Below are 19462 nucleotides of genomic sequence, written 5' to 3' on the forward strand. Positions count from 1 at the left end.
CTATTATAAATGATGGACTATAGTGAATAGTACAATGATAGTTAAAGGTTACGACTATAAAAATGTTCTTTCATGAACTGTAACAAATATACCACGCTAATGCAAGGTGTTAATAACAGATTAGTATATGGAAACTCTGTATTTTATGTACATTATGCATGGTTTTACTGTAAACCCACAACTTCCATAATTAAAAAAAAAAAAAAACAGAGCAGAAGGGGTATAGCTCAGTGGTTGTGTGCCTGCTTTGCATGTATGAGGTCCTGGGTTTAATCCCCAGTTTCTCCTTAAAAGAGAGAGAAAAAGAGAGAAAAAGAAAGGGAGAAAGAGAGAGAGGGATAATGGTGCCTTGGACAGTGCAGTAGTAATGGAAGGGATGAGCAAATGTCTGACTGTATCCTGAAGTTAGAATCAAGGGATTTACTGATATTTTGGATGGGAGAATGACAGGAAGAGAGAAATCAAAAAAGATTAAAGTAGAAAACATACCTTTCTTTAAACAAATACCAGTAATCACGCAAAATTTAAATCAGGTATTCTGACATTATATTTTACAACATGATCACATTTTGGTATACAATATAGTCAATAGGAAATATCTCATTTCATGCCTTTTGTTTTTTATTATAATAGAACATTTAGAGTATATGCAAAAGCAAAAAGGCAAAAATGAAAAACTGTAATCCCAGCACCCAGGACTAACCAGTGTCTTATTTATTTAAAAACACATTTATATACAATTTTTAAATGAAGTCATAATGTCCTTGGTATTGTAATCTCTTTGCGTTTCCCCGCCTAAAAAATATATTGTGAACATCTTTAAGTATCAATGTTTCCTTTACATGACTTTCAATGGTTGTAAAAAAGCAAGTTAGAAATTCAGGCTGTTTACATTTTTCCAGGTTCTAAACATGACAATAAGCAATACTATTACTTAAAAATCAAAGTGAAAAAATTTTAAAGTAAATATGCCATAGAGATTTTCTGTAGAAAAGTAAATCTTAATAAAAGAATCTTGAATTTCTCCAAAATTGATTAGATCATCATAGATCACTCTTATATCAGCTTTTACAGAATAGCATTTCATTTTCTAGAAACTTTTTGGGGGGTTATATATACATTTTGGCAAGTATGGAAGATAGATCACCATATTTTAAATATATTTGATGCTTGGCTCTAGCATGAGACAGCTTATAAGGACAGTGGCAACAAAAACATATGTAGTTATAGGCAAAACAAATACACATACCTCTTTAATTTCAAATTTGAGTAGAAGATTTATGAGCTCCTCATTTGGGGCCTCTGCACCTTTTTTAAATTCTGATCCTTTCATACTTTTACCAGTCTGTGAGTCTCCATCTTCAGCATCAAAATACTCATCATCAGATTCTAAATGAAGAAGACATTCACTTGCCCTGAGACTATGTCCACTGAAAACTCCATACAACACTGAAACTTAAGTTTCCCCACCGTAAAATTCATTTATTAGATATAATCTTCACATTCATAATCATAATCTTCATATTCAGAATCAGAATAGTTTTAATGTTTTTTAAGTCCCACAAAGGGACCCAAACCAACATGTGATAATCATAATTAAAATCAAACAGCAATACAGCACCACTATTTTTCTCTGATGGTTCTGATTTTTTTCCTCTTTACTTCATTAATATTAAATAAATATTTATTGGGCATCATCTAGACTATAGTAAGCAATGTCAGCCAAAAGACATCAAAATGACCAAACAGACATGATCCTTGTCCTTATGAATCACACATTTCAATTCAAAATGAAGGTATCAGGCCAAACCTAGAGAAAAAGATCAGGTTGAAATTGAGGCAATAGAAGTAGCTTATAAAGAATCTTAAAGACTGTCAATGACAAAAATCCCTTCATTTTACTGAAGAAGAAACTTTTAAAAGTTAAATAATTCAATATAACAGTTAAGAGCACAGGGAAGCAGACTTGGCCCAGTGGTTAGGGCGTCCGTCTACCACATGGGAGATCCGCGGTTCAAACCCCAAGCCTCCTTGACCCGTGTGGAGCTGGCCCACGCTCAGTGCTGATGCGCGCAAGGAGTGCCCTGCCACGCAGGGGTGTCCCCGCGTAGGGGAGCCCCACGCACAAAAAGTGCACCCTGTAAGGAGAGCTGCCCAGCGCGAAAGAAAGTGCAGCCTGCCCAGGAATGGCGCTACACACAAGGAGAGCTGACACAAGATGACGCAACAAAAAGAAACACAGATTCCCGTGCCGTTGACAACAACAGAAGTGGACAAAGAAGAACACACAGCAAATAGACACAGAGAACAGACATCTGGGGGGGGAAGGGGAGAGAAATTTTTTTAAAATTTTAATATATTAAAAAAATTTTTTAAAAAGAATAAACATTTAAAAAAAAAAAAGCACAGCTAGAACTAGAACCAGTAACTTACTATAAATCTTATAGAATATGTTTATTTTCAGAAAATCTTGTCTCTATATACCAATTTATAGAGTAGGATTGGTAGAAAAAGGAAATTTTACTTTCTTTACCTGATTCCATCCCATCTAGCAACAGTGAAGTACCAAGTAGGTCTTTTGTCCCATATGAAATAACAGGAATTGAGGATACCTAGCAAAGAATAGAAAAGAGTTTTCTTAGCATACTGGTTTAGCAGGAATAAATGTGTATAAATGAGAATGCCTAAAAGAGTAATAGAGGTATAGAGAGATTATACATATATATACATAATACACAAATCTTCCCACAAAGCACATTATACAATTAACTAATTAGCAACACGGTTGGCTGAGATTTACGAATTATTAAGACTACCACTTGTGAATACAAGGACAGTTATGTACAACTCTAGAGGTAAGTCTATTTATCATTGCATATATTTTAGATGCTATTACAACAATAAATTTTATCTTACTTATAGGTCCCTGAAAAATGGTATCACCATCACTTGACAATCTTAGATTTCATTCCAAAAATAAACAGAAATGCAATATTTATTTTATGCTGCAAAAAAAATTTTCAATTAAAATGATCTAGAACCTTTTAAGGAAATTTCATACCAATTATTTTATGTGCAACATTTTAAAAAATATTTCTATTTCCAGTTTTATTTAAAACATGTTACATAAATGTGAGGCATATTTCATTCAAGTATGTATTTTAGTTTCCTTCATTTATAAGCATTGCCCTAAAACCGACTTTTCTCCACGATTCTAAAACAATAGTAAAAATAAGTTACAGCCTTTTTTCATTCAGTGCCATATGCAGTTTTAGAATCAACAAAATAAACATTACAATTCAAAATTATATCAAATAAGGAACAGATACGGCTCTAGCAGTTGAGCGCCTACCGCCCACATAGGAGGTCCCAGGTTCAGTTCCTGGTTCCTCCTAAAGACAAAAAAACAAAAAACAAAAAAAACAGACATGAGCAAAAAACAATGAGCAAAAGCAACAAGCAAACAATGAGTGTAAACAATGAGCAAAAACAAAAAACAACAAGCAAAACCAACAAGCAAAAATAACAAGCAAGCAGACAAAGGAGCCATCTTCGGGGGGGGGGGGGCGGTATATCAAATAAATGAAACTGGACCTAAAAAATACTGAACAACAAAATAGCTCACACAAAGTTGATAAAGAACTCATCATATATACAACTGTCAAGAGATTTTTATTATATCCATTTACCTGTTTCTCTGGAGACTGTGTAGGTGATTTCTGCGGCAAGGGTACACTGTTAATCAAATGTAGCATATCTTTCATCTTCTGGTCAGAAATTCTCACATGCATCAAAGGAAGCCCTCCTGATACTTTAAATCTAAAAATATAATTCAACTGTAAGGTTGGGAGATCAAGCTACTCTAAACTATTAAGAGGGAACGAGACTGGTGAAAAGACTACACTACAGAGTCAAAAGTATCACTTTGGAATTGCTTTATCTAATTATACTAGTGCTTCATTTAGTCAACATTATCAGAGATAGGAAATTCTATGTCAGCCAAGTTTCTGGAGAATTTAAACTTACCCTTTTTAAGCAACCAAACCTTTAAGTTAACTAATCCTTATGAAAATCTTTCCAAATACAATTCCCTACTTTTAAAACCCAAAACACTACATATAACTTAACCATTTCCTGGTATCAAAGATTTCTTGCTATAAACATTAAAGAGTATACACCCATCACTCTATTTCTTTGCCTTGATTTATTCTCACAGTGTTTGTCATTATCTAACATATCTTTAGTATACTTGTTTATTTTCTTTTGCCTATAATAAAATGTAGGCAGGGTGATGAGGATGTGAATGTTTTACTTACTGCTGAATGACTACTGTGCTTATTACCAGTTGTTTACTTTGGATAAGCTGCTTCAATTCTGTTTCCTAACAATCTTTATGGCAGTTATTTGCTACCTATAAATTCTTTTTTTTTTTCTTCCTAACTAGACTGTGAATAGCTCAAGCTGACAGATACCTAACCTTTAAATGAAGAGTAATTTTCTGTACAGTGCACAAATCACTAATGTACAAAGGAGTCACAGTTAGCTGTTCCTATGTGAAGAGATTAAATTTTCTATAAAAAGTACCCTGTAAATTTAAAAGCACCAGGAAAATGTAAGATGCTTCATTATTTTGCAAACATTACATAAAAATTAAAAGCATCATAATAGAGGGACTAAATCCTCTCACCTAAAATAACTTTAAAAAATGAACAAAATATATGATACAATGGTTTCAAAGATAGCAGACATCAGACAAAATCAGGCAACAAAGAACAATGGAGAGATGGGAAACAAATGAGGGAAGTCCTATAATTACCCAAGCTTACTGACTTCAGAGTTTCAAAATTTGTGAGATACAGTAAATTTATAACACTATATGGTTATGTTGGGTAAGAAAAAAGATCTCAAATCAATGGCCTCCACTTCCAAGAAACTGGAAAGTAAAAGCAAATGAAATCCAAAGTAAGCAGAAAACATGTAATGATAAACATTAGTGTGGAAATTAATGAAATAAAAAACACAATAGAGAAAATAATAGAAACTAGAAGCTTATTCTAACAGAAGATCAATAAAATTGATAAACCTCTAGCAAGACTAATAAGGAAAACAAAGGAGAAAAGGCACAAATTACTAATATCAGAAGTAAGAAGTAACATCATTACAGAGTCTACATATATTTAAAAAGTAATAATGAGCACCTTCATTGAGACGACAGAGACATTTCAGGGCGCTGCTCCCCCCAATGAGTTTTAAATAACCAGCAAGAAGTGGCAGAAAGATCTTTCTCAAAGGTCGAGAAAACAGCTAAAGGACTGCGGTAATGGGGCAAGTGCTGAATCAAGAAAAAGGCTACTTAAAATTGGTAGGACATCTGGTGCCCTGACTGTCCCCTGCCCTAACCCCCACAGGCTCAGCTTACAGCCAGCCCATGCTCCCAGTGTGGATCCCTGGTCCCAATTCCAGATGGAACAGGGTAACCCTTGTGTACATACCAACAGCATGTATGTCTGTCCCAATTTGTCTGGTGGTAGCCTGAGGTACTTGATGTCCCAGAATTTGCCCTACATGTAGAAGGCACCTCACTGAGCTCTCCTACAGAATGATATGAGAGAGCAGACAAGTGGATTCCTGGAGCAAGGGATTGATGGCTATAGGACAGACAGGGCAGTGCCCAGGACCATGAGGAAACTGTTTCCTAGGAAAAAGGAAACATTCAGGATCATGTAAATGGGGGAATTTCTGGGGACAAACATACAGGCCCAAGACAAGATGCAAGCACAGAAAGGATGAGGAAGGCCCCTACAATTTGGCCTGGAGCAATTCTCTAAACTCATTTTATGGATAAACTCCTAAGGAGAGGATACACACAAGTCAATCTGCAAAGACTGCCCATTCGGCAAAATTGTAATGTTTGTTCTTGTCTCATGTGGAAATAAAACAATAATCTTTGGGGAAAGACACTGACAACTCATTCTGACTTCAGACACACTTAAAACCCCTCTGCTCACATTCCAGACCTGCATCCCTACAGCTCATCAGAGAAGTTCGGTAGGTGGGTGTGGATGGACCACATATCCTTCACCTTGCAAACACTGTAGAACAAATCACTACTCATCATGAGGTTAACATTTTAGATAACAAAGTGGAAAACAAAACAGTTCTCCAAAGAACATGGTGAATGGTTCAAAGGAAATTGTAATTTCTGTCTACCAGAAAAGGTAAATCTACAGTCTAGCACGCAAGGCTTTCTAAAAATTTATGTTTATTCTATCAGTTCCCACTCTTGACTTACTAAATATGGACACACGAGGCTGCTAGGACAAGAGGAATAAAAGGCCCAGAGCGCTAGTGGTAGAAAGTATGACTTACTACTGCAGAGGTGAAATATAGTATTCTTACGGCCACATCTTGCAAATCACATTGTTTAACTGTCAAAAATCTAGTATTTTAAATTTTGTCTCATGAAAGCTAGAAACAAGTGGTAAGTGTGATTTTGGTTGAAGGTATATACAAATATTAATATCTTCTGTAATTTTGCTGCTAATTTTTTGGCTATGGATTTTGTAATAGAGCTTAACAAATTGTGAATTTCCTTTGTTCATAATTTCTTTTTTTTTTTTTTTTTTTAAAGATTTATTTATTTTATTTAATTTCCCCCCCTCCCCTGGTTGTCTGTTCTTGGTGTCTATTTGCTGCGTCTTGTTTCTTTGTCCGCTTCTGTTGTCGTTGTCGTCAGCGGCACAGGAAGTGTGGGCGGCGCCATTCCTGGGCAGGCTGCTCTTTTCTTTTCACGCTGGGCGGCTTTTTCCTCACGGGCGCACTCCTTGCGCGTGGGGCTCCCCCACGCGGGGGACACCCTGGCATGGCACGGCACTCCTTGCGCGCATCAGCGCTGCACATGGCCAGCTCCACACGGGTCAAGGAGGCCCGGGGTTTGAACCGCGGACCTCCCATATGGTAGACGGACGCCCTAACCACTGGGCCAAAGTCCATTTCCCTGTTCATAATTTCATAATAAGTAGTAGGTCTCAGATAATTTCTTAATTTTTCTGTCATTTTCATATTAGACCCCATTTAAAATATTATTTAAGCTAATAGCCTAAAAACTGAACTTAATTAAAAATTGGGGAAGCTTTCCTCAGCTTTGATGAAAATGGTGTATTCTTTTCAAAGAATCCTGTAACCATCTCTACAGTTTCTTTGCTTAGAAAGTGTGGGTGGTAAACTAGTAGGAGAAATTTAAAACATTAGAAACCATCAATGAGGAGGACCAGACCTGGGACATGCCAAGCAAAGACGTGAAAAAAAAAATGGTCCTAAATATCTCAAAGAGTTAAAAGAAAGCATGAATAAAGAACTATAGTAGGACCTCGTTTTACCCAAATTCAACGCACGTGAATTCAGGTACATGTGACTGGCAATTGAAAAACTAAGGCAGGAGAGAGAGAGAATTTAAACTTACAAAGTTATTTCTATGATTAATTTTTTGGTTACTTATTGTTACTACAGTGTTTGTCTAATTTATTAAAAATGTGTGATAAATATTTTCATAAAAGAAATACTTATTAAATATCAAGTTCACTATTGTTTTAGTCAGCTAAAGGGGAGCTGATGCAAAGTACCAGAAATCTGTTGGCTTTAATAAAGAGTATTTATTTGAGGTAAAAGCTTATAGTTACAAGGCCCTAATGAGTCCAACTCAAGGTACCAGAAGAGGTACTTTCTCATCCAATACCATTACTATGTGTTGAAGCAAGATGGTTGCTCGTATCTGTGAGGGTTCAGCCTTCTTCTTCCTCTTAAGGCTCCATGGCCCCAGCTTCTTCCGATCTCAGCTGCAGGCCACAGGGCTTGTTTCTTTCTGGGTTTTCTCAGCTGCTCAGGGCTCTGGTCTCTTCAGATGGAAACTATTAGGCAAATGGCTTCCCAGGGCTGTAGCTATTTGAGCCTTCTCCTTTCTGTCACATGGCAGAACTGAAATGACCAAGTTCTTTCCTCTTCTGTGTGTCTTCTTCTGTGTGTCTTCTAGAGTGAATGGCCTTTTTATATAGCCCACCAAGGGGGCGGGGACTTAAATTGAATTACACCCTACTGACATGGTTGAATCAAAGCCCTAATATTAATTTAATCAAAGACATCTCAGCTGAATCTAATACAATCAAAGGGACTCATGCCCAGAGGAAGAGACCAGTTTACAAACAATCTCTCTTTTTGGAATTCATGAATAATCTCAAACTGCCACAACTACCATGCATGATTTTCAACTTATAAAAGGGTCTTAGAACATATCATTTGTGTAAAATGAGGTACTACTGTAAAGGAAATCAGGAAGTGGATAAATGAACACAAAGCAAATAGTTATAGAGAGATGGAACTTACACAAACAGATCTGACAACCACAGTAACAGTAATTAAAAATTTCCAAGAAAGGTTCAAAAGAAGATTGAAGCTGGCAGAAGAAAGAATCAGTGAACTAAAAATAAGAATATTGAAATCATCTAGCTTGCATGAGCAGAAAGAAGAAATAATGAGGAAAAATGAACAGAGCCTGAGGAACCTGTGAGACACCATCAAATGTACCAATATATGCATTGTGGGAATGCCAGAAGAAGAAGAAAGAGAGAAAGGGGCAGAGAATATTCAAAGAAATAATGGCTGAAAACTTCTCAAATCTAAGAGAACACAAAATATGTACATCCAAGATGCTCAAAAAACTCTACAGAGGATAAATCCAAATAGACCCACAGTGCACCATGGTACAATCAAACTGATGAATGCCAAAGACAGAATTCTGAAAGCCACAAGAGAGAAGCAACATGTCACACACAAGGATAACTCAATAAGATCTAGTGCCAATTTCTCTTTGGAAACCACAGCAGCAAGGAAATAATGGATTTACAGTGCTGAAAGGGAAAAAAAAAAGCCAAGCAAAAACTATATATCCAGCAAAACTAATTTTCAAAATTGAGGGAGGGATTAAAACATTCCTAGGTAAACAATAGCTGAAGGACTTCATCACCACTAGACCAGCTCTATAAGATATGCTGAAGGGGGTTCTGCAGGTTGAAAGGAAAGTACACTACACAACTGACTGACAGCACATGAAGAAATAAAGATGTATTGCAAAAATAACATGGGTAAAAATAAATAACAGTACTACTGCATTTTTCATATGTAATTCTATTTTTTACTTCCTATAGGACCTAAAAGGCAAATGCAATAATAAATCAATGATTTTGGACTCTATGTATAAATATGTAATTTATGACAAGAACTATATAAAGGTGTGGGGATAAACAGCTATAGAACATTTTTGTATGCTATGGACAATAAGGTGGTATCAAAGCAAATGAGATTGTTGTAGATGTTAAGGCCCATGGTGACCATAAAGAAAATAACAGAGAATATGCAAAGTCAGAGAAACAAAGCAGTAGAGTATAGGTTACAAGTAGGAATGGGGAGTTAATGCAAAATGAATTTAGGGTTTCTATTTATGGCCAAGGAAAAGTTTTAGTAATAAAAAGTGGTGAGGCTACTGCAACAATGAATGTGATTAATCCCACTGAATGGTATGCTTGGTGGGGTTGGGATGGAAAGATTTGTATTGTACCTATGTTTCCACAATTTAAAAAAAGAGAGAAACTAAAGAGATAATGACAACTAAATGAATTACATGATACAGGATGGGATCTAAGAATGGAAGAAAAAGAGCTCAAAAGGACATTATTGGGACATACAAAGAAATTGGAATGCAGAATATGCACTTAATACTAAATTTCTTGAACTTGATAACCATACTTTAGGTGACTGCATATATGAATTTCCTTGTTTGTAGGAAATGTACATGGAAGTAATAAGTATTCAAGGATTATTATGTTATGCAACCTGCTCTCAAATGTTCAGAAAATAAACAGATAGGTAGAAAGGTAGGTAGAAAGGAAAGAGGGAAGTGGTTGCAGCTCAACAGATAGAGCGTCCGCCTACCATATGCAGGGTCCAGGGTTTGATACCCAGGACCTCCTGACCCATGTGGTGAGCTGGCCCATGCACAGTGCTGCCATGCGCAAGGAGTGCCACACAGGGGTGTGCCCCACGTAGGGGTGCCCACATGTAAGGAGTGCGCCCCACAAGGAGAGGTGCCCTACGCAATAAAAGCACAGCCTGCCCAGGAGTGGCCCTGCACACACTGAGAGCTGACACAGTAAAGATGATGCAACAGAAAAAAAAAGCAACACGGTTTCCCAGTGCTGCTGACAAGAATGCTGGTGGACACAGAAGAACACACAGTGAATGAACACAGAGAGCAGACAATTGTGGGGGGGAGGGGGAGAGAAATAAAAAATTTTTAAAAAGAAAGGAAAGGGAGGGAGGGAAGGGAAAGGGAAGGAAAGGTAGGAAGCTAGGAAAGTAAGAGGAAGGGAGGCATGAAGAGAAAGAAATGGCAAAGGTGGCAAAATGTTAAAATTGGTGGATCTGGATACTTGGGGAATGGGGTGAGAGTATGGTGGAGTTTGTATCATTTTTGCAACCTTCCTGTAAGTTTAAAATTATTTCAAAATAAAAGGTTTTTAAAAAGAATAATAAGGAAATATTGTGAACAACTTTAGGTCAATAAACTCACTAAGATAGATAAGATGGACAAATTCCTTGAAAGACACAAACTACCAATAATCATTCTAAAAAATGGATAACCTGAATAGTCCTATTAAAGAAATTTAATTTTTAGTTTAAAACCATCTCACAATAAAAATGGCCAGAAAACAAATGAAGAGATCCTCAACATCATCAGTCATTAGGGTAATGCAAATCAAAACCAGAGGATACCTCTTCAACCCGCTATGATGGCTATAATTAAAACAAAACAAAACAGATAATAACAAGTATTGGCCAGGATGTGAAAAAATAGGAACCCTCATACACATAACTAGTAAAAATGCAAAATGGTTCAACCACTATGGAAAACAGTTTGGCAGTTTCTCAAAAAGGTAAACATAAAATTACCATACAACCCTGCAATTCCCCTTCTAAGTATATACCCCAAAAAGTAAAAACAGATACCCAAACAAAAACATATATGTGCTTGTTCATAGCGCATTATTCACAACAGTCAAAGACGGAAACAGCCCAAATGTCTATCAACAGATAAATGGACAAACAAATTACAATATATACATACAAGGGAATATTTTTCAGCCATAAAATTAGGAATGAAGTACTGATATATTCTACAAGTGGATGAATCTCCTAAACATGCTAAATGAAATAATCCAAACAAAAGATCACATACTATATAGTTCCATTTATATGAAATATCCAGAATAGATAAATCTACAAAGACAGAACACACACTGTTGATTGCCAGGGGATGAGGAAAATAAGAGAAACTGCTTATTGGTTGAAAGGTTTTACTTTGGAGTGATGGAAATGTTTTGGAACAAGATAAAGGAGGTTACACAACATTTTGAAATGCACTAAATGCCACTGAATTGTTCACTTTAAAATGGGTAATTTTATGTAATGTGAATTTCACTTCAATAAATTATTTTAGAAAAAAAAGAAATTTTCCAAAATTAGCTATCAAAAAAAAAGGAAAAAAAATCTTCTAAGAAAGAAAACTCACAACCCAGATGACTTCACTAGTGAATTCTACCAAACATTTAAGGAAAAAAATAGTATCAATTCTAACAATGGCTTTCAGAAAACTTATTCCACAAGGCCAGCATTATCCTGATAACTTATACCCTGATGCTGAAACAAGAAAAGCACCAATCAATATCCTTCATAAACACAAATACAAAACTTAGTAGTAAAATTTCAGCAAACTAAATCCAACCATACTTTAATAGAATAATACGTCATTGCCAAGTGGGGCTTATGCAGTAATATAAGGTTGGTTTGACATCCACCTGACAAAGGGTGTCAATACACTTGACACAACATTGATGCACACAATACAGATGAATCTCAAATTGATTATGCTAAATGAAAGAAGCCAAACAAAAAAAGAGCTCAAACTCTGTGACTCCATTTACAAAAAACTCTAGAAAACTATAACAAATCCATAGACTTATGATTGAAGACTTAATGATTGGGCATGGGGGCAGGGGAGTTGGAATATAGGAATGGAGAGAAAGGAATACAAAGAGGCACAAGAAAACTTGGGGATAATGAATGTGTTCATTATCTTGACTGTAGGAGGTGGACACCTATGTCAAAACTTATCAAATTATACACTTTAAAGATATACAGTTTACTGAATGTTAATTATACCTCAATAAAACTATTTTAAAAGGCAGTATAAATATTTTATAATTATACGCTTATTATAAAATTCAAATTCTATTTTTCATTCTTAGATTTCTTTTAAATATAAAACTCACTGATTTTTCATCCCTTTAGATTTTAATAGTTTCCAATAATCATTATAATTTTTCTATTTCCTACAGAAACCCACATTTGGTTCATTAAAATCCAGTAATTGATGCTAATATATTTAACCTTATTGATTTTCTGATACTTAAAAAGAAATTCATGCATTACCTGGCCATTCTAATGTCTTTTTCCACCATTGCCTTGGCCATCTCAACATGAATATCCATGGGTTGCAATACATGCATAGTTGATGGATGTTGAAATCGAAATTTTTTCCAGGTTTCATCTTCAAAAAAAATTTTAATATTCAATGGCTGTATTTTTTAATCAGGTATTCTGATAATAAATCTCTCTAAATTTTTAGAAAACAGTTAAGCAAATTCAATGAATACCCATTTTTACTTCTTTCTGTACACAACTTAAATGATCTATACTTCTACAGATTAATAGAAGCCAAAGTCTGGGACATAAAAATAATTCTAAACATTTAATTGGAGAATGTTCTTAGGATAACATTGTACATTTTAAGGCAAACAAGGAAAAAAAATGGTAATCAATTTGATTCTAATCAAGATAGGTAGTTACAGGATAAAAAGTGGAAAAAATTAGAAAATATTAGGAAAATAAATAAATAACAGAGAGGGAAAAAAGAGACTTACAGGGTTCTGAAGTGCAACTGCAATAGCTTAGCACATAATTCCAAAGCAAAATTGAGTTTTATCAAACAAGACTTTGATAAAAATGTAATAATGACTTTTCCTTCAAATAAGATGGTTCCCAGAGCAGACTTCTCTAACAGAGTTCTACACAGATCTTTATAGATGATGACAATGACTGAACAGCTTTATCATTTATAATTCAAACAATTATTCTCAAATATATAAAAAAGACACAGCAGTTGAAATAGTCTGTATAAAATCTTTCCTTCAAGGAATTAATGGGCTTCTACTATATCAAAACTAAGTAAAGCATTTTAGTTATCTGTTATATGTAAGACTGAGCATAAATTTACATGTTTATTTATATTTAAATGTTAGTAAATCACACTCCTCCTACTAGAGTTTAAACTCTGTGGGCAGAGATAATGGCTCTCATTTTCTCTAATGACCTAAATGAAGTGATACATCAAGGATAGTTAAATACTTATTGCTTCTTGAAACAAAAGAAGTATAGAAAACAATCATTACTCAAGCAGTAGAAAATATTAAAGATTTGGATGATAATTAAATCAATACATTTAAGAGTTTAAAGTTTTAATAACTCTTCTAAGATATCTACAAAAACAGAAGATATAGAAGACTAGCTAATATAGTAAAATATTGAAGAATAAAGGCAGCTAGGGAAAAATAACACTGACACATATTGAAGGCACTGGATTCTAACTAAGGAACTTGAGCCTGCTACAACTTTTATTCTGTGTTCCATGCAGTTTTAATAGTTATATTACCAAAACAAAAAAAAACAAAAAAAAAAACAGGCAACTTACTGAACTTAGATTCAAATGGTATTAAGTAGCTTATGATGAATAGACTAATCTCATTTGTCATTATGGCATTGATTGTATGGTTTGGTTTTCTCAGTGACCAACAGGATATATGTATACAACGATTCTCAGGGTTGAGATACATGCATACATAAACATATATTTACCAAACTACTCAAAACAATTTCAAGATCCTAAAAGTTGAGCAACAATTTACCTGCTCTTGCAAAGAGTAGTTGCACGTTTTTTATTTCAACATCAAACTTGTCATATGCCTTATCCATTATTTCTTCCAGAGATGAATTAGCAGTCTGCTGCAAACCTTGATCTTTACTGTTGAGCTACAATGGAGAAAAGACTTTTCAAGTTCTTTCACAATGGAAAAGTACCTACATCAACACACTTCAGTTGTATTTTCTTGACACCTAAGATGAAAATATTGCCCTGAATGAACAGGCATTTTGCTTACTATTTAAAATATTTGCAAATACTTTATTAGGAGTGTAATATTTCAGCATACAACCCTATTACATTTGAGTCAGTTACTCAAAACATTTTCATTAATTAGGATATGAGTGAAATAGCAATCTACCAGAAATAACTGGTCTAGAAATGAATCACTCCCTATATTCCTGGATCTCAGAAGTTATTGCCACTTGTGGCTCAGCTACCCTAACCATTCTGAACCTTCTCCAAGGAATAGCAGGGTTTTGTTCCTCTTCTCCTCACTTCATAACCAGAATAATTAGGCCATTTGAATTCAGCTCTACTTCCTTTTTTCTCCTTCACAATGGAAGGAGGAATTAATTCAGGATTACGTTTTTTTTTAAATTTTCACCTTTCCTTAGAGGCTTGGATTTCTAAGAGGCTCAAAACACAAAATCTTAGAGTTCTAGTATTCTACTTAGTCACTGACAGTGGCTTAATAAATATAAATTCATGTATGATTTTCCTTTGTCAAAATATATAAACAATAAATAACACAGGAAAATTAAACTGTGGAAACCACAAACAATTAGGAGTACTTTTCTCCAATAAGGAAAAGATGATCAATCCTTAATACCAGTTCAGCTATCATTATAGAAAAGTTTTATTATGTTTTTTTAATAACTACAAAATACATATAGAATACGTGCTAAGCTAATTTTGGCAAAAAGCTAGGGAGAAATAAGTCCAGGTTTAGATTTAGTGAACTGTGAGGGAAAAAGAGCAAAGTATCAGATAACTAACTACCAAGCTGGGTGGACAGAAATATTCATATACCTACCTGAAATGTACCAAAATCTAAAATGAGTAGATTGGACTTTTCATGGTGGAAACCTGTCTGTGGAACTATTAGATAAGAAGGCTTCAGATTTATCCTTAAATCAAGGACTTTTCGAGTTTCAATAATATGTGTAAGTCCTAAAAGAAGGCAAAGAAATAATGAAAGATTAGATGGGCAAGTAAGATGGTCAAATACCACACCGGGGAATCAAGAGTGCCTACAACTGTAAGCAGAGGAATTACATACATCATTCATGTGGAATCTAAGTCCCCTCTTGATTTAGAGGTGGAGGGGATATCACCATCCCAAGGTCCACAGAATGGAGAAATAAAATATGGACTAGAGTGGACTTACTGATATTCTACTATAAAACTATTGTGACGAGTAATAGAAGAAATTTTAGCATCGAGGTGGAGAAAGTGTCCACAGTAGTTGCTGAGGGCAGGGAGAGGGTAGAAGAGATGTGATGTGGGGCATTCTTGGGACTTTGAGTTGTCCTTAAAGATACTGCAGGGTCAGATGCTGGACTTTATATATCTTGCCATAACCCACTGAATGTACTGAATGTACTGGGGGAGAGTGTGAACTATAGGGTAAACTATTATCTGTGTAGTGCAGCAGTGCCCCAAAATGTGTTCACTGAGTGCGATGAGTATGCCGCAATGACGAGGGAGGTTGTTGGTGTGGGAGGAGTGGGGTGGGGGGGTTGAGGGTATACAGGAACCTCTTACATTTTTTAGTGTAACTTTTTTTGTGTGATGTATATATCTTCAAAAAAATATAGTTTACAAAAATGATGTGGTAGGGGGTGGGGAGTGGGTTATATGGGAACCTCTTATGTTTTTTAATGTAACATTCCTTGTGATCTATCAACTTTAATTTAAAAATAAAATAAACAACTAGGATAAGAATATAACTTGAAAATATTATGGAGAATCTCAGTTCTCACAGATCAGATTCTCAATTCCACATGTAAGGTGAAAATTATATGTGACCAAAACTCTTTTTTTTAGCAATCATATCGCACAGTATAGTAAACCCAATGTTATCTACTATTTTATCCAAAGATGGAAGAATTCATTATTTCTTTGGTTAAACTTAACCTGATAAAGCAGTGTGCTTGAGTTTAGAAGCCAAGTTGTACTAAAGGATTTATTTTTAAAGCTAGATTCATATGCAGTATGGTGAACAGTTTCTGAAGAAATAAGATGGAGTGATGTTTTCCATTTCGAGCTCACTCTGCGGTACATGTTCATTGAATGTAATGGCAGGCTTTCGTCTGTACCTCATATTATTCTCCTTCTTGCCCAGTATAGCAGGTATATTTGACATCAGTTAAGCCATGTACACTTCATACAACTCCACTATATAATACAGCCTGAATTTAAAACTAAGAAAAAATACAATCTATACTATTTAAATATAATGTTTTTATTAAAATAGACCAAGATTTAAGAGTTCAATTGTTGCTTATATAGCACTTGAATTCTTTACCTGTAGCTGTTCTCTCTTTAATTTCTTCTAGTTTCATCAATGTAGCTGATGTTATTTGCTCAAGATCTAATCCCTTGTTTGATTGAAAGAATTCAACCACTGCATTGATGGTTTTCTGTAAAAGAATTTTTAAACACAGCCCAGCTATATACAGTACTTTCTATATTATACATGTTTAAGTTTTGCCTCAATTCTAAACTGCAGCTGCTTTCAGCTGAAGAGATACCTCCAAAGATATTCTGCCCTACTGTATCTCTCTCTAGAACGGAGAACTTGGAAAAAAGGAATAATCCAATTGAGATTACTGGAAAGACAACAAATATACCCATATCACTAAGGTGACCTGACGTAGGTTCTATGATGTTATACTGATGTACGAAAGCACATTACTTCTGGCTTTAGCTTCCAATTAGTCATAGTGTGAAACACTGCAACTGGACTCCTGTGCAATTTGAACTCTACAGAAGAAACAGGAAAAAAGTTGTTTAACAACCTTATCACCAAGATATGAACTTGGAAAAAAAAATCACAGGCACAATGAGATCTAGAGTCTTTACACACTTCCTCCTATCCACGCCCTGAAAATACCTCTATACAGAGAAGTAAAAATTAGTCAGGGATCTTAGCAACAGGGTGGGACCAACCTAAAAGTGATACAGTGGGAAGTGAACCATCCCTATCTTTCTGGCTAGCAAGAGATGAGAGTTCTTAAGAAGCTTGAATAAAAGCTGAAGCCACAGATACAGAACCTGAGGCATCATGTTCAATAACATCAAAATGCCAATGCTTTTCTTTCATATTAACAATACTTAGAATTCTTTTCATCACTCCTTAAGTTTTTTGAATTGGTTCCAAATGTTGACTGGAAAGGGGAAACCAGCAAAAAAGAACTGATGTAGGAAGTTAAGTGTGTGGTGATTTGGAAGCAATTGGCAGAATAAACATTTTTTACACTATATAGGATATTTTTTATTTAAAATAAACATAGATAAATGAAATTTATGGAAAAAAAACCTATACTATATGAAAATTTAATTCCTAAATATGTACTGCTTTTAAAACAAAAAAGCTGTTTTTAAACCACTGCTAAATAAATAAATGTTTAATATGTCAGCAGTATAAGATGATTTTAAGCAAGAATCACTTTCTCCTTGCACTTACAGCATCATAGATGACCTCCACAGGCTGAGACTGAACAACTAATATCTGGTCAGCAGGACTATTCTCTGGGTTGGTTTCAAACTCAATTTTAAGCAAGGAAGATGCAGTATCACTAATTGAAGTCACAAGGGATGGTACAATATTTTGCTGTTTCAGACCTGTTATATACCAGTGTTCTAATTTTGCTTCCACCCTAAAATCCAATAAGGAAAAAATTAGGAATAGAAATAAGATCTTTTGTAATGTAATGAGTTAAAATACAAATTTCCCTTTTAAAAATTCACTTAGAGCCAAGACCATGCCCATTACCCAGGACTGAAGTCCAAACTCCTTAGCCTGGCATTCAATTATCCTCACAGTCTGGTTTTTTGGTTTTGTTTTATTTTTCAATTAACTCCTTCTTACCTACGTGAAAAACTCAATTTAGCTAACTGGGGAACACTGCAGAAGTTCTGATCAGTACTGCATGAATATAAAGTGAACCTTACTGGTGGAAATAGTATAATTATTTCCATGCCACCCAAACACCCTCCCACTGCATTACTTTACTTCTCCTGGTCCTTTGCATTCTTCAACACATAGCCTAAGCCCCAATTCTCCCAGCTCAAATTATCCTTCTCCACATCTGAGATGGTATAGCATTAACTACAAGGTATTCAATTTTAAAACAACTTCTCATCTATGCATTATCTAATATGTTATACAGTTCTTGAACTACTAAATTTTTTGTATCTTCTCTTATCAATTGCAGCACAGACTTCTTGAAAACTAAAAGTTTTTCAAACCTATGTAGCTTTCATAGTATCAAGCCTATAAATTAAGCAGTATCCAATACATATTTGTGAAGAAATGTAGGGAATATGGAACAAATGTTAAGCTCCTCTTATAGCTCCATAAAAAATAAAAGTAAATACAAAAAAGATTATCTTGAAACAAAGAAGGAGAAGAAACAATAGAAGAACTACAATTACTCAGGTATTTTTATACTAACACTCTAAACTTTTTGCCCAAAAATCATAACTAGAAATAAAAATTGATATAAAATTTTTTAAACTTACTTAAGTGCTTGTGCTCCTGGCCGCTGAGATACTTGGGTACCCAGGCCAATTATCTGAATCTTAAGTATTTCTGGAATATTTTCATTTTCTCTGATTGTAAGAGAGGTGCTTACTAACTTTATTGACATTACATGAGCAACATACTAAACAGAAAGAAAGAAAATTGTTAAAGTGTAAATAGTTCTACCTTCTTAAATAATAATTTCTTCTTACTTAAATTTATTGAATTATAATCTAACAAACAGCATGGAAGTTTCTGGCATTGAGTTGTTCACTGTGAATAAAGAACGTTAGAAAATGTAATATAAAGTGCATGCTGCATGCTCAAATATGACATTTACAAGAGATTTAAATTACCCTTAGTTTTAAACTTAAAATGATGATAAAATATATTGTAGCATAAAAATTCAATTCAGAAAAGAACAGAAGATTCAATTCAGCAGCTTTCACTAAGAAATTCAGACCAATCCTCTGGACAAGGAGAAAAAAAAATTGGATAAAATTTAAAGAATATCTGTTTGATGGCTGTGGAGAGTTAACTAGAGATACTGGAGGAAAAAATTGCTGAGTCATGACTGGAGGTAGGACAGAGGATAAGGAAGATGACTCTAGAATGTGGGGATTTGT

At 34.7% G+C, this 19462-nt stretch overlaps 1 protein-coding gene across 3 annotated transcripts in view; it reads right to left on the reverse strand.

Annotated features, from left to right (window-relative positions):
* The window catches only part of VPS13C (vacuolar protein sorting 13 homolog C), a 228122-nt gene that overhangs the window by 122714 nt on the left and 85946 nt on the right, over positions 1-19462 (reverse strand). For all 3 annotated transcript variants that reach the window (XR_011648437.1, XM_058294293.2, XM_058294292.2), the window contains 9 exons: positions 18836-18978; positions 17778-17970; positions 16617-16731; positions 15123-15259; positions 14073-14196; positions 12541-12658; positions 3690-3819; positions 2534-2612; positions 1250-1389 (listed from right to left, as the gene is read on the reverse strand). Coding sequence is in view for 2 of the 3 variants with exons in the window: in XM_058294293.2 (XP_058150276.2) it covers positions 1250-1389; positions 2534-2612; positions 3690-3819; positions 12541-12658; positions 14073-14196; positions 15123-15259; positions 16617-16731; positions 17778-17970; positions 18836-18978 (1179 nt within the window). In the remaining variant the exon portion in view is untranslated. The remainder of the gene's footprint in view (positions 1-1249; positions 1390-2533; positions 2613-3689; positions 3820-12540; positions 12659-14072; positions 14197-15122; positions 15260-16616; positions 16732-17777; positions 17971-18835; positions 18979-19462) is intronic.

The sequence above is a fragment of the Dasypus novemcinctus genome, chromosome 3 (assembly GCF_030445035.2).
Source record: "Dasypus novemcinctus isolate mDasNov1 chromosome 3, mDasNov1.1.hap2, whole genome shotgun sequence".
Classification (NCBI taxonomy): Eukaryota; Metazoa; Chordata; class Mammalia; order Cingulata; family Dasypodidae; genus Dasypus; species Dasypus novemcinctus.